The sequence below is a fragment of the Triturus cristatus genome, chromosome 2_2 (assembly GCF_964204655.1).
Source record: "Triturus cristatus chromosome 2_2, aTriCri1.1, whole genome shotgun sequence".
Classification (NCBI taxonomy): Eukaryota; Metazoa; Chordata; class Amphibia; order Caudata; family Salamandridae; genus Triturus; species Triturus cristatus.
The window spans coordinates 1053067542-1053083574 of record NC_140582.1 but is presented as its reverse complement, the minus strand read 5'-3'; the positions used below and the strand labels follow the sequence as shown (position 1 = coordinate 1053083574).

The 16033-nt window shown below is 45.1% G+C and overlaps 1 protein-coding gene across 1 annotated transcript in view; it reads right to left on the bottom strand.

Annotated features, from left to right (window-relative positions):
* POLN (DNA polymerase nu) overlaps window positions 1-16033 on the bottom strand; it is a 2789368-nt gene that overhangs the window by 465051 nt on the left and 2308284 nt on the right. The window contains exon 21 of the mRNA XM_085643153.1: window positions 544-658. Coding sequence (XP_085499279.1) covers window positions 544-658 — 115 coding nt within the window. The remainder of the gene's footprint in view (window positions 1-543; window positions 659-16033) is intronic.

Below are 16033 nucleotides of genomic sequence, written 5' to 3'. Positions count from 1 at the left end.
CCGTTGGAGTCCAGAGTCCTCTGATCTCCACCTCTCCCAGATGGTTGCCCCATCCCAGGAGTGACGCATCAGTCACTACTGTGAAATCTGGTTGGGGACGGGAGAGAGGTCTGCCTCTGGCCCAATCGCGGTTCATTAGCCACCACTGAAGATCTTTTGCAGTTCCCTCCGAGATCTGGACCATGTCAGGGAGATTTCCCTGATGCTGCAAACCACTGGAACTGCAGGTCCCACTGCAGAGCCCGCAGATGGCAGCAGACGTTTTCAGCTATCTTATGGTGATAAATATTGTTGTGAAATTGTTACAGAGATCCAACCAGGAAGGTGCATGTACCAACAGAGAGATAGGAACAATTCAACATCCATAAAAGTGCATTACATTCATATATATATTTATACACACATACACACACACATATCTTAGACATCATTTTGCATCTATTTATCTTTTTTTATGATATACTTATTGTTTTCTTTAATTTACTTGTGTTTGTAAAGAACAGCTCTACAGTGCAAACATAATGAGAAATTTAAGAGCCTTACCACTGGGAAGCAAGTGTTGAAAACACATCTGTTGTGTCATGCTCATTGAACAAAGCCAAGAGTTCAGGATCTGAGGAGAAGTGTGCAAGGATTCGCAGTTCAATTTGAGAGAAATCTAAAAAAAAATTAGTTTGTTACTATATATCCTTTAAACTGTTTTATTCATTAGCAAAGTTTCTATTTCCAGTTTTTTTTATTTTTCATAAGCTCAAAACAGAGATACTACCTTACAAGCAGCAACAACCTTCTTTAATTTAGTGCTGCATTCTGTACTTGCAAATGCCTTTGTATACAATGCAATGTATCCAAAGGGTTTATTCCAATTTGGAAATTTAGAGTATAATTCATAAAGCCCAATTTGCAATTAGTCCAAATATAAAATGCACATTATTTATAAAACACACACACACTGTATTAGGGTAAAAGGTGCATCATTTTCCAAAGACTTGCAAAGAAAGGGGTGGAATAGGCAAATGAAGGAACTAAACAATTGAATGACAATGTATACATGTGAAGTATGAAAGGATAGGCAAGTCAAACGAGGTGTATGCCCAGCAGGGAACAGAACTAGTTGTCTGAAGATTCACAGAACTGAAGCAAAATGTTTTTGTCACGATGAAGTGCTCAAACGCCAACCTAGAGGAAAGCTGTAAAGTTTTGTATCAAGCAACCTATATATGTCCAATGCCATTAAACTTGTGCCAACTCAATGATTTTTCGTAAGCGGAGCCATACGACCTTTTAATACACTGGAATGTATAGCAGATAATTAGACTAAAAGTATCCAGCTATATACATCTACAGAGAATGCATCCTTGAGCAGTACTCACTGTAGCTGATCATGAATAAAAAGAATATTTTACGTCAATTCTAGACATAAAAATTTCTTATATGGAAATGTACTTCTAAAGCATGTGTTTAGTTTATATATTTTCCTTGCTACTGAGTGTTCCATTAGGTCATTCCGGTTCATCTTCCCGTTTGAAAGTCCTTCTAATCCATTTTTTACAGTCAGTAGAGCGTTTTCAACCCAATCTTACCTTCTTCTAATGCAACAGTTCTTAACCTGTGGTCCAGAGACCCCAGGGTCATTAGCACATACTTAGGGGGTCTGTGACTGTTTAGAAAATTAAATAGTATTAGCAGATTAATAAAGAACACATACAAATAAAGGCAAATTGAAAATAAATCTTTTTTAAAAAGCTCTGTAAATGTGAAGGAATTTGAAATTGGAAGCTAAAAATTAAGGGGCAGATTTATGAGGGACTTGCGCCCCTTTTACGCCGCCGTTGCGTCACTTTTGTGACGCAGCGGCGGCGTAAACCCTGCGCCACGTTGCGCCCCATTTACATCGTGACGCATCTATGGAGATGCGTCACGGTGTAAAGCCCTGCGCCACGTGAAACCTGCGTCAGGTTTCACGTGGGCGTTTCGACACAGGGGGGGGCGTTCCGTCGCAGGAACGCCCCTGAAAAGTGACTCAGTGAAATCTATAAGATTTCACTGAGTCACTTTCCCAACGCTGATGCGTCAAAACCCTGCGCCTGCTTGAAGCAGGCGTAAGGCTTGACGCACCATGTTAGGGATAGGTTAGGTTGGAACAGTGCTGGAGTTGCGTCACGCTTGCGACGCAACTTCAGCACTGCGCCAACCTTACGCCGGCAGATGCGTCACGTATCTGCTTGTCCTTGCGCCACGATGCACCGCATTGTAAATGCGGCGCATCTACGGTGGCGCAAGGGCAAACGTGCGTGACGCATCTTCCCTGGCGCATCCATGCTGATTTGCAGGGATGCGCCAGGGAACATAAATCTGCCCCTAAGTTGGCATCCTTTTCTTGATTCGTGAGAGCAGTGCAAATGTTGCGAACAGAGTCAGATCTGGATGATTGGAGACCTAAATTTAGGCAGTCATTTGTGCTGACAAGAAGAGATCATGCATTGGGAGATTAGGAGCAAAAAGAGTAAGTGATAAGCTAGAGTCTAGCATATTTCTTCAGCTTTTGGAAATAAAACTACAATTTGAATGTTCATGTTAACATTTCAATTTTCTCATATTTGTTTGTGAATTGAATACAATATTTGATAATTTGTGTATTTCCTTGATGTAAACTTGCTTCTGTATTTGGGTATTGGTTTAAGGTTCAAATCTTAGAAATTGCGAAGCTGGCGGTCTCTGGCTTCTAGTACTGATTCAGTGTGGATCCACAGACAATAAAAGGTAAACAAGGAATGGTTTCTTACTTGTAATCCTAGTTCTCTCTCAGGGGAATCTCCATTCTAGTTATAAGCACTAAATACATACAGGGATCTGGGAGCACGTCTTTATAATATATCTTCTTAAGTTTAGATTTTTGCCTTTCTTAAGAAAGGCTTGGAGAAACATTTAAGAAATTCAATTTTTGCAGCCTATAAGCAAGGCTACATTGCACAATTGCTTCAGAATGTATTTAAAAAGGGTAATAGATATCGTTAAAATACAGGTAAAATAACTGAAATTGAGATATTTGACTGTTTAAATCTTTCACAAACCCTTTTTTAAAAAGAGAAAGATTAAAGAAGAGAGGACAATGTAGCCTAATAGGATGCCCTTATGTACATATGAAAAGAGCCTCTATGTCTTTAAGGAACCAGAGCCCTCCAGTTCCCCATCATGCCTAGATGTGACAGTTGCCTCAGTTCTTTTTTACCGAGACAGTGGTAGCATCAGGATGGAAATTTGTCCAATAGTCGTCTCTGCTTCTTCCACGGGGAGGAGGGTGGGTTGCTTATGACTTCAATGGAGAATACACTGAGCGAGAACTGGGATTACAGGTAAGAAACCATTCCTTCTCTCTCAGGGGATCTCCGCTGATTGTCATAAGCACTGAATAGAGTAGCAAGCCCATCCCCACAAACTGCGATGGATAAGAAACAGAGACAATCAGGCAAATTAAGCAAATACATTTCTCAGGGAGGGCTGTCCTACTAGAGCATCTGTTCTCGCATCTGAATCCAAACAATAGTGTTTGGTAAATGTGAGAACAGATCTCCGCGTTGCTGCTTTACAGATTTCAGCAATTGGTATATTCCTCATTAAAGCATCTGTAGCCGCTTCCCTTCTAGTAGATTAAGCTTTAGGTGTTCCGGACAGAACTTTATTAGCGTTCTGGTAGCATAACAGAATGCAATCCATCTAGATGTAGACTGTTTAGACGTGGCTAAACTTGTGTGGGCTGGGGTCCGTCTTACAGATATCTCTTGTCCTGTCCAGACATCTAGAGTAAGGAGAGTCCTTTCAGCTGGGGTAGAAGATTGCTGAAAGAAAGTAGGCAGAGAAATGGTCTGATTAATGTGGAAATCCGAAATTACTTTCTGTAACGTGCTCTTATCAGGCCTATTAGGAAGAATACTACTATCCCATGGTCCGATCTAACAAATCTCAGGCCCATATCCCTTTTACCATTCTTAGGGAAACTGATCGAAAAATATGTTAATGGTCATCTGTCCAATCATATCGAACTTGTTGGCGGCCTGGACTATTCACAATCAGGGTTCAGGCCGAAACACAGCACAGAGTCTACCTTGCTGTCTGTTACAGACGACTTACATATGTATCAGGACAAGGGTTTCTCAGTAATCCTAGTTCTTTTAGATCTTTCAGCAGCGTTCGACACCGTGTCCCATACCATTCTTATTGACCGGTTGTCGAACGCTGGTATTGAGGATAAAGCCCTTGATTGGCTAAAGAGCTTCCTATCAGGGCGCTCCCAGAGAGTGATCATGGACACGTACCGATCAGCGGAGGTGGAGATATCGAAAGGGGTGCCACAGGGCTCTTGTCTAAGCCCTACCTTATTTAACATCTACGTGGCACCCCTGGCAAGAGTGATGCGCAGCTATGGATTCATTCCAGTATCCTATGCTGATGACACGCAGCTCCTCTTCCCTTTCAAGACCATGTCCGCAGAAATTAAAAACTCCTTTTCTGCGGGCATGAAGGCGGTGGCTAATTGGATGTCTTCCAACTTCCTGCAATGCAATGTCAGTAAGACGGAACTAATGCTGTTTGGAGAAGCCAAACTATTTTGGACCCCTGATTGGTGGCCCCCCGATTTGGGAGTAGCCCCAGAACCCAAACAGGTTGTGAAGAGTTTAGGGATTCGGATGGATCAAGACTTGTCATTTGGACAGCATGCTAACCATACTGCTGGAATTTGTTTCCATACGATTGGCCTGCTACGCAGAGTCTTTCCCTTACTACCGGACTCTTTCAGACGAACTCTGGTCCAGACATTGGTTCTGAGTCGAATTGACTACTGCAATGGCCTGTTGCTTTCTGCCAACGAAAATGTGCTGGCCAAGCTTCAGGTCATTCAAAACACCGCGGCTCGTCTTGTCCTTAATGTTCCTCCAAGAACTGCATCCAAACCTCTTCTGGAGAAACTGCACTGGCTCTCCATTCGCCAGAGATCTAAGTTCAAGTTATGTTGCTTGATCCATAAATGTTTAAATGGACAAGGACCTATTTATCTTCAGAACAAATTTGTTCCTTATGTTCCAAGTCGTTCACTTAGGTCCAGTAACTGTCTTCTTCTGGTGATTCCCCGTGCAAAGAAATCTAGACACGGTGGTAAAGCGTTATCTATCGTAGGCCCTACCCTATGGAATAGGCTTCCTCTTCATCTGAGACAGTGCAAAGAACATCTCACTTTCAGGAAACTCCTGAAGACTGTGTTGTTCAGAAACGAGATCTAGCTCCTATTATTCCTCTGTTTCTACCGGCTCCAGAAAGCGCAGAGATACTCCAGTTGGAGTCGATTCTAGCGCTATACAAACCCACAAATAAAATAAATAAAATAAGAATTTTAGATGAGTCCTTATGACCACCTTACTACTATGGAATATCATTTATGAATCTCGCTAACTCTCCGAGCTGACGTGATAGCCACATGGAAAGCAGTTTCCCAAGAAAGGTGCTGTGGTGAGGACTTATTAATGGGCTCAAAAGGGGCATGCATAAGACTTGAAAGGACCATGTTCAATTCCCAGGGAGGGGATTGACGCTGTATTGGAGGGAAAACCTTTTTCAAACCCTCTATAAAGTCTTTAATAACCGGAATTTTGACAAAAGAGGTTTGGTTAGGGCATTTTCTGTAGGCAATAATTGCTGCCAAATTAACTTTGATAGAAGAGAACTGTAAGCCTGATTTTGCCAGGTAAAGCAAGTACGGAAGACTCGCTTCCTCCTGGCACTTTGTTGGATCAAAGGTCTTGTCAGAACACCAGATACAGAATCTCTTTCATTTAAATGAATAAGCAGAGCGTGTTGATAGATGTTTTTGCTTCTTTGAGAATGTTCATGCAGTCTTTTGGAATATTCAAATGCCTGTATTGTACTAGCTCAGGATCCGTGCTGCCACGCTCAAAGAGGACAGATTGGGGTGAACCATTTGGCTCCCGAATTTTGTGAGAAGATCCGGTCTGCACAGCAGCCTCATGTTGGACGCTATGACATGTGGAGAAGGTCTATGAACCACCATTGTCGGGCCCACTCCTGAGCAATCAAGATCATTCTCGTCCTCATGTAAGACAACTGGATGAGAACTGATGGAATCGGGGGGATCTGAGGAAAAGCGTAGAGAAATTTGCTGGACCAGTCGATCCAAAGAGCATTTTCCAGCGTACCTGGTTGGTAGTTACCTGAGGTGAAGCCTGGACATTTCCTTGTTTTCTGCGGTCGCGAATAAGTCTATTTGAGGAAAACCCCAAAGTTAAATATGCTTTGTACAACCTTGTTGTGAAGAACCCACTCGTGGATTTCCTGAAGAATCCTGCTTAGGGAGTCTGCTTGAACATTTTGAGCCCCTGGAAAATGAGTTGCAGGATTCCAGATTGTCTGGGTTTCCTGAGGCAATGGCCTGGATCTTGTTCACCCTAGCTTGTTCAAATAGTACATTGCTGTCGAGCTGTATGCCTGGACAAGCAGGGATTTTGTCTTTAATGACAGGAGAAAAGCCTTCAGCACCAGGAGAAACGCCGGAGCTTGAAGAGATTGATGTGATAAGTGATTGCCGTCGGAAATCATGATCTGAAGATGATTAATGTGCGCTCCCCAACTGAACAGAGAGGCATGTTTTACTATTGTCTGAGAGGGAACATCTTGATGAAAAGGCATCCCATGCAGGAGATTCGTCGGTAAACACCAGCATTTCAGGGATTGTTTTGCTTTAGGAGAGAGAATGATCTTGTCCTCCCAACTGCTTGAACATTGATCCCACTGATCCTCCAGGCACTCTTGAAGTGGTCTCATGTGGAGACGGGTATTTGGAGTCAAAAAGGTGCACGAGGCCATCAAGCCTAGGAGCAATGACACTTGTCTCTCTGTAGGATGGGAGACTTTCATGAGAGAGTGACACACAGATGGACCGATAGTCTCTCCTACGAAGGATACATTCTTGCATGTAGTATGTCAATGGTAGCCCCTAGGTAATGCAGAGACTGGACTGGACAAGATATTGAGTTGTGATTGCGATACAGCCCTGGTCGGTGGAGAGCACAGATCACCATTTGATAATGGGCTTGGGCCTCTTGCCGAGTTGAAGCTTTGATAAGCCAGTCGTCTAAGTATGGATAGACTAATAGTCGAAGTCTCCTATGATGTGCTGCAACTACTGCCATACATTTGGAGAATTTTTTAGGGGCCGATTTGAGGCAGAAGGGAACTACCTTGTATTGGTAGTGATCTTGACCCTCTATAAATCTCAGGAGCTTGCAGTGTTTTCTGGTTATCGCACCATGAACGTATGCATCCTGGAGGTCTATCAGGCAAAGCCAGTCTCCTTTACCTGTGGATAAATTTGATGAAGTGAGAGTATTCAAAACTTTTCTTCTAATCCATTTGTTGGCGAGTTTGAGATCCAATATAGGCCTGAATTAGTTTTTGGGGCCTTTCTTTGTCACCAAAATAATGTCGGAAATAAATTCTCGTGCCTCGTTGTTTGTGAGGAACGATCTCCACTGCTTGCTTTTACAGTTGGATGTTGACTTCTGCTCTTAGCATCTGCAGATGTTGTTTGGACGGTTTTAGTTGGATGTCTGGTAGAAGTCTGGTAAACTTGAGACAATAGCCCTTCTGTACAATATTCAGAACCCATGCATCTTTCGTGATGGAGTGCTACTCAGTCAGGAAATGAGAAATACTTCCCCCTACTGGAGTAAGTAACGGCAGAGGGGGAAGCAGCAATACATTGTTTGAAGCCTACTGGAGGCTTTCCTGCTTGGGCAGGATGATGTGTAGATCTTCCTTCAGGGAGGCGACATTGTTTGTATTGAAAAGTTCTTTGCTGCTGTTGTTGATGTTGACCTTGAAACTATTTAGCAGTTTCAACCTCTGTAGGTAAAAATGTCGGCCGTACAGCCTATAATTGTATTTGAGTTGCTCTTTATGCTTTTCCAGTCCCACTGCTTTGAGGATCTCCATTCCGGACTTCATCCTTGCTATTTCATCGTCGGTATGGCTACTGAATAAGATGTTTCCAGAAAAGGGAAGATTAAGGATTTGCTAGTAGGGTTCGTGTTTCAATGCTGTTAAATGAAGCCAAGAATGCCTTCAAAGGGCCAGCCCATGGCAGTATCTGTGTGCTGCTAATAATGAACCACCTGCAGCAACACTAATGACCTGATTGGAGACCATCATGCCTTCACTGACTACTTCAAGAAAATCTTCCCTTTGATCTCTTGGAAGATGTACAGCAAACTGCTGTAAGGAGTCCCATATGGCTCTGTCATACCTGCCCAGCAGAGCCGATGCACTGGTTGCCTTTATTGTAGAGGCCACCTTTGCACACATCTTGCGACCTACAGAGTCAAGTTTTTCACTCTCCTTGTCCATAGGAACTGTAGAGGAAAGAGCAGTAGAATGCACCTTTTTTGCAGCTAGAGTAACTACAGAGTCAGGGGAGGATAAGAGCGGTGGAACAATGGGTCCTGCTCTGGAGGTCTTTATTTTTTCTGGAGCCTCGACAGACCTGATTTGGGTGCATTCGGTGTAAGGAACTGTTCCATTTCTGGTTCAAATAACCCCGGAACTAGGGGCAGGAGAGGTCTAGATACCGCTCACAGGTAGAGAGTCTCAAAAATCACAGATGTCAATGACTGTGATTGAGACAATGGAACATTCAATTTTGAAGCTCCCCTTACAAGTGCCTCCGGAAAGGTGTTTATATCGTTGGTCAGAGAGACTCTTGGTTGAGGAGAGTCAGACAAGGTAGGAGAATATCTCACTGCACTGGAGGAGGAAGTTGAAGAAGGTGATGTGCACTTTCACCTTGTCCTAGATCTAGACTTGAATACATGATGATAATGGAGTGAAAGCTGAAAAGATTGTCTCTAAAAAGAGTGTTGAGACTGTTGACGATGATTTGAAGGTGATCACACTCTGGATCTATGCCGGGATCTGGAACATGGATCTCTAGGTCTCTGGGTTGTAAAAGCAGGTCTCATCAGCAAAGGTGCTTCCACAAGTGTTTGCGGTGGAAGATGCACTGGCAAAATGGGTGGAGGAGAGTCTGAAAGTACAATAGGCCATGATGGAGAATGCACTCTGCAGTACTCTTTCAGAAGGAGATAGTAGACGTTGTGGACTTGACTTTCTCATTTCTTTGGAATGTTTCAACCTCAACAGACTTCTCAACATTGATTTTCTTCCACGTCTCGACGCTGACAAACTTCTCACAGTCTCCATCACCTCGACGTCATGGTGTCCCTCCATGTTGACCTCCTCTACTTTGATGTTGAAAGTCATCTTCTCTTCGACGTCGACAAGCCCTTGACGGCGAACGTGTAGGAGCCCTACATTCTCTTGTTGTTGATACCCTCGACGTTGACCTGGAACAACGTCATATTTGCTGGTGGCTTTTCAATTTGAATCTCCCACACCTGGAGTCCACAGAGGAAGGTGAAAGAGGCCTGGTAGAGGACTGACCGTCTCCCCACTCCCATGATGTCCTACCTTCAGATTGTGCCTGCTGCTGCCTGCATCGCTGCTCTGTTCCATGGGGCAAATCTTCTCCTTTTCTCTCAGGGCGCGCCTGGAAATGTTCCTGCAGTGTGAGCACTTGTCAATAATGCGACTGTCAGGAAAGCAGATGATACAGACATCATGAGGGTCTGACTTGGCCTTCTTTCTTCCAGAGGCAGGACACTTGTCAAAAAAAATTACATTTTATTTGACTAAGAAAAAATCTTTCTGTCAGAAAAAGAAAGAAAAATATTGCAACAGATTAAATCAGTCGATTGAAACAGCTGTCATAATTGTCCCATGGTATTTTTGAGGTAAAAAAGCCAAAAAGGCCCTGCTCAATGCCCAAGATCCTGTCACCAGGAGCCAGAAAAAATAAGTGAGGCAACTGCTGCAGGCCGCCATGATGGGATACTGAAGGGCTCCGGGCCTTTAAAGGTGCAGACGTTCTTTTCACATCTACATAAGGGAATCCGAGTAGGCTACATTGTCCTCTCTTCCATCATCCGTCGCTTTAAAAAAAAAAGGTTTGTGAAAGAGATTTATATAATTAAATATCACTTTTTCAGTTATTTTGACTGTATTTCATATACATTTATCAAGCTTCTTTAAATACATTCTGAAGCAATTGGTCAATATAGCTTTGCTTTTAGACTGTAACAAAATCATGTCTTAAGTGTTCCTCTAGGCCTTACTGAAGAAAGGTAAACATTTACACTCAAGAAGAAATAATATAAAGAAGTGCTACATGATCCCTGCAAGTGGGCCGGACCTATTCAGTGCTCATGACTATCAATGGAGATCCCCTGATAGAGAACTACTGTTTTACCAGATACTTGACTCCACTCAAAGGGTCCATCATGGTTAAATTCTGAGCATATGACAGAGTACTGCATTATTGCTATAGGTGAGAGCTAGATGGGTGAAATTTACATCTATAAAAGAGCTCAATGCTGGGAGACTATAGTTTAGGTACTTTTTTAACAAAATACTTTATCTTCAATAGATTCACATGCCATTAATCTGAGTAAAAAGCAGTAAATTCCCTGGGGCTGGTGAAGAGGTGAACTTTTCACAGAATAAGTACTTCAACACTGTTCGACCTGACATCCTAGGGTTAATATTCCCCCAAATTGTTTGCCTTCAGGCTTCCTGTTCGCTGAATTTGTCTATATTGGCATTAGGACTCTGCACTTTACTACTGCTGCTAACCAGTGCTAAAGAACTTTGGACTTCCTTCCTTAAAACATGGTAAAATTGACTTACACCTAATTGGCGCACTTAATTTACTTGAAGTCCCTATAAATGGTAATACATGTACCCAGGACCAGTAAATTAAATGCTACTAGTGGTCCTGCAGCAATCGTTGCGTGACCTACTAACGAACAAGTTATTTACCTTCAGTAACGCTTTTTCTGGTGGGTACAGTATCTGCCTGTGGATTCCTCACCTTATGAATATCCCCTGCGCCAGGATTCCGCGGAATTTTCTCCTTGCTCTCCACGCCGACGAGGACGTCACAATTCCACGGCTCCGCTCGCGACTCCGCATGACGTCCCCGGAGCCATAAGAGAGCCTCGTCGGCGTGATGACGTCAGTTCCACCCATATTTTTCCGTGCCTCCGAGGCGAACAGGTGGACCGACAACAGATTCAAAGTATACACAGTACACAATATTCAAACAAATACACATAGTGTAAAATCAAAAGGAAAGCCGAAGAATATAAGCATTTCCTATAAATGTACCAGATAGATAGAAGATACAATATAAAACAACATGTCAAACAAAGTAACCTTTAGGGTATACAAGGGTGGACATAGGGGAGCAGGGTGGGACAGTGAGAAATCCACAGACAGATACTGTATCCACCAGAAAAAGTGTTACCGAAGGTAAGTAACTTGTTCTTCTGATGGATACATCTGCCTGTGGATTCCTCACCTTATGAATAGATTCCCACAGCAGTCCCACTCCCGGAGGAGGGTGTCCACCCTTCTATACCAAAAAGTCCTGCAGGACAGAGCGTGCAAAGTGGCCCTCCCTCCTTATTTCGGAGACCAAGCAATAATGCTTTGCGAAAGTGTGGAGGGAGGCCCAAGTCGCTGCCTTACAAATGTCCACTACAGGAACACCTCTGGCCAAAGTAGAGGTGGATGACTCGGCTCTAGTAGAATGAGCTCTAATACCCTCAGGCGGTTCCTTACCAGCAAGGGCGTAGCAGATCATGATGCACAAGATGATCCATCTGGATAGAGTGCGCTTGTGCACAGCCCTGCTCTTCATGCGTCCAACGTAGCCCACAAAGAGCTGATCGTCCAATCGCAAGTCCTTAGTCCTGGCCAAATAAAAGCTCACCGCTCTTTTAGGATCCAGGTGGAGAAGTCTCTCCTCCTTGGAAGGAGGAGGATAGAACACAGGAAGCGTAATGGACTGCCCTAGATGGAAGGGAGTAACCGCCTTAGGCAGAAAAGCAGCCCTGATCCTGAGGACCATCCTTTCAGCATGTATGGTCAAAAATGGAGGTTTTGAACTAAGAGCCTGAAGCTCGCTCACCCTCCTTGCTGAGGTAATAGCCACAAGAAAGACCGTTTTAAAAGACAGGAGTCTCAAAGGACAACTACGTAAGGGTTCAAACGGGGAATCCATCAAGAAAGTCAAAACAAGATTTAAATCCCATTGAGGCATTACAAAAAGAACAGGCGGAATCCTATTGGTAAGGCCCTTAATAAATCTCAAAACAATGGGAGAATTAAATAAAGAAGACTGATCCGGCAAACACAGAAACGCCGATAAAGACGACAAATAGCCCTTAATAGTGGCCACAGCACAACCCTGCTGAGCCAGGAAAAGTGCAAAATGAAGAACATCTGACAAGTGGGCCTTTAAAGGATCAATGGATCTCTCTCCACACCATTTACCAAACCTAGACTATCTATAGGAGTAAATAGACTTAGTGGAGTGTCGCCTGGACGATAAGATAACATCCACCACATCCGGCGGGAGAGAGAAGGAACTCAGGTTGCCCCATACAATCTCCAGGCATGAAGGTGCAGGCTGTGGAGGTGGGGGTGTAAAACCTGCCCCTGCGACTGCGAGAGGAGGTCTGCCCTGAGAGGGAGACGGAGCGGAGGGTGAAGTAGATCTGTGTACCACACCCTTCTTGGCCAATCCGGGGCGATCAATATGACTTGGGCCCGGTCTTGGCGAATCTTCCTCAGAACCCGAGGAATCAAGGGTATGGGAGGAAACACGTAAAGGAGCAACGAGCTCCAATCCAATTGAAACGCGTCCCCCAATACCCCTTGCATCGGATACTGGAGACTGCACTGCAGAACAACAGACAATGCACGCTCTTGTGAGTGGCAAACAGGTCCAACCGAGGGGACCCCCACATCTGGAAGATGTGATGGACCACCTCCGGATGAAGCAGCCACTTGTGATCGGCCAAGTAATGCAGACTGAGACTGTCCGCACGAACATTCAGCACACCGGCTAGATGATTTGCAAACACACAAATCTGAGTCGCGGTAGTGTTGTCCGTCAGGACTTGAACCGACTGACCACGAAGGGAAAGAAGGAAAGCCTTTAGTGCCAAACGGATCGCCCGCAATTCCAGAAGGTTGATGTGAAACAACCTTTCCTCTGGAGACCAAAGACCTTTGACCTCCAGATCCCCCAGATGAGCACCCAACCCCAGAGTGGAGGCATCCGTGATCACTGTGGCCACCGGCGGAGGAGGTTGAAAGGGCTTGCCTTGAGACAGGTTGCCCTGCACACTCCACCAAGTCAGATCCGCTGCAGTGTCTCTGGAGATTCTGACTGACTCCCTGAGATCTCCATTGTGTTGAAACCACTGCCTGTGGAGGCACCACTGGAGTGTCCTCATGTGCAAGCATGCATGACTGACCAACTGTATGCAGGAAGCGAACAGACCGAGCAGGCGAAGGACCTTCAGGACTGGAACAACCGCTCCACTGTGAAACAAAGGAATCATCTCCTGAATGTCGAGAATTCTTTGTGGAGGAGGAAAAGCTCGACACACAGTAGCATCCAGTACCGCTCCTATAAACAGGTTGCGCTGAGAGGACACCACGCGAGATTTGGGCACATTTATTGAAAAACGCAAGTTGAACAACAGCCGAGTTGTTACTCACAGATGATGAAGCACCATCTCTGGCGACTCCGCTTTGAGCATCCAGTCGTCCAGATAAGCGAAAACCGGAATCCCTGACCTTCTGAGATGAGCCGCCACCACTGCAATCACTTTTGTGAAGACTTGAGGTGCAGTAGTAAGACCAAACGGAGGGACTGCAAACTGGTAGTGCTGCAACCCTACCGTAAAACGGAGATACTTCCTGTGCGATTTCAGGATTGGGATGTGAAAATAAGCATCCTGTAAATCGATCGACACCATCCAGTCCTCTTGCTGCAGCGCCAAAAGAACCTGAGCAAGGGTTAGCATCTTGAATTTCTCCTGCTTCAGGTAAAAATTAAAGACCCTGAGGTCCAGAATCGGACGCAACCTGCCATCCTTCTTGGGGATCAGGAAATACCAGGTGTAGCATCCCTGACCCCTTTCCTGCTCCGGAACCACCTCTATTGCACCTTTTTGTAGTAAAGCAAGGACCTCCTTCCGTAGAAGAAGCAAATGGACCTCTGAACAAAAACCTTGGCAAAGAGGGTAAGGAAGAGTAAATTCCCAAAAGGGAAGGGCGTACCCATTCTCTACAAGGTTTAAAACCCAAAGGTCTGACGTGACCGATTTCCAACCCTGTAGAAAGTGAGACAACCGACCCTCTACAGGACCCACATGATCCAGGATGGGGGATCTAGGGCTGCTTTCCTGTGTTACCAGGGGGAGCAGGGGAGGTAGAAGAGGAGGTAGAAGAGGAGGAGGAGAGATTGCGGGCAGAACCACATTGACGACCTCTGGCTCTTTCTCTATATGACTTATAGAGCGGATTTTGCTGCTGCTGCTGAGGTTGTCGCAAGCCGCGAAAGGAAGACCTTCCAAAACCACAATACTTTTTTTATAACCAAACCCCCTTGACTGGATTTGCAATCCCAAAGATTCTGCCGTGGCTCTGCTATCTTTAAACCTTTGAAGTGCAGAATCAGCCTACTACCCGAAAAGCTTCGAACCATCAAAGGGCAAATCAAGAAGGGTAGCCTGAACATCCTGGGAAAATCCAGAGGATCTAAGCCAAGCTTGTTTCCTGGTAACTATGGAGGAACCCATAACTCTGGCCACCGAATCAGCCGTATCCAGGCCAGATTGAATAACCTGTCGAGCAGCGGCCTGAGCAACTGACAGAACCTCTATAAAATGTCCCCGGTCCTCATAAGGCAACTTGGGTGCCAATTGCTTCGCTGAATCCATCAAAGCATGTATATAACGGCCCAACAAACAGGTGCCATTTGGTTGATTTTAGTGCCATGCTAGATGAAGAAAAGACCTTTTTAGCCGACTGCTCCAGCTTCTTAGAGTCCCTGTCGGCACGAGCCTGAGGAAAAGCGCCTGAAGATGTTTTAGAGCACGAAGCCTGTACCACCAAACTTTCTGGAGACGGATGAGAAGAAAGAAAAAGAGGGTCTCCTGGAGCAGTTCTATATCTTCTTGCCACAGATTTAGACACAGCAGGAGAAGAGAGAGGTTTACGCCACACATCCATGATAGGCTCAGTTAAAGCCTCATTAAAGGGCAACAAGGGCTCAACTATTGAACAAGGCGAATGTAAAACATCAGTGAGCAAATTCGGCCTATACTCCGCAGTAGGAAAATGTGAGTATAAAAGCTCTGCAACCTTTCCTATGACAGTATGATAAGGAGCTACCTCTTGAGTTGGAGAAGCCCTTGACGAAGAAAGCTCCCACTCAGGGGATGTGCCCAGTCCACTTGCCTCCTGAATTCCTTCGAATTCATCCACAGATTTACCTATCTCACCTTCTTCAACCTCCTCTCTCTGATACTGTTCCTCCTCCAACAGTCTCTGTACCTCTCTCCTTGATCGAAACCTTGGTTGCAGCGTCAGCGGTGCCACACACGGCGCCGACAGTTCTGGACCCGACGTAAAAGGAGGATCGGAAGGTAGAATCGGCGGCGTACGAGGCCGAGAGGAAGGCCCACCAGACGGCGCCGGGGACTCCATATACGGCATCGAAAATCTCGGAGAAGGAAACTGTAATGACGGCGCCGTCAGCATGAAAGACACGAAGGGTGCCTGGGCATAGTGCTGAGGCACACCCAAGTTGAATTCCAGCGGACCCATGGGACCAGAAGGTGCTCCGGAGGGGAAGACTGCCTTAACAAATACTCCATACATTGTATTTAAAAAATGCGTTGGATCCGAACCTGGAGTTGGAAACTGTGGATATGGAGTCGAGCCAGCATCCACACGAGGAGCATCCGATGTCGGAACAGCCAGATCCACTGGCGGAGCCAGAGGTTCAACTTCGTGCACAGGAGAAGGATCATCCTGAACTGGCAAGCCC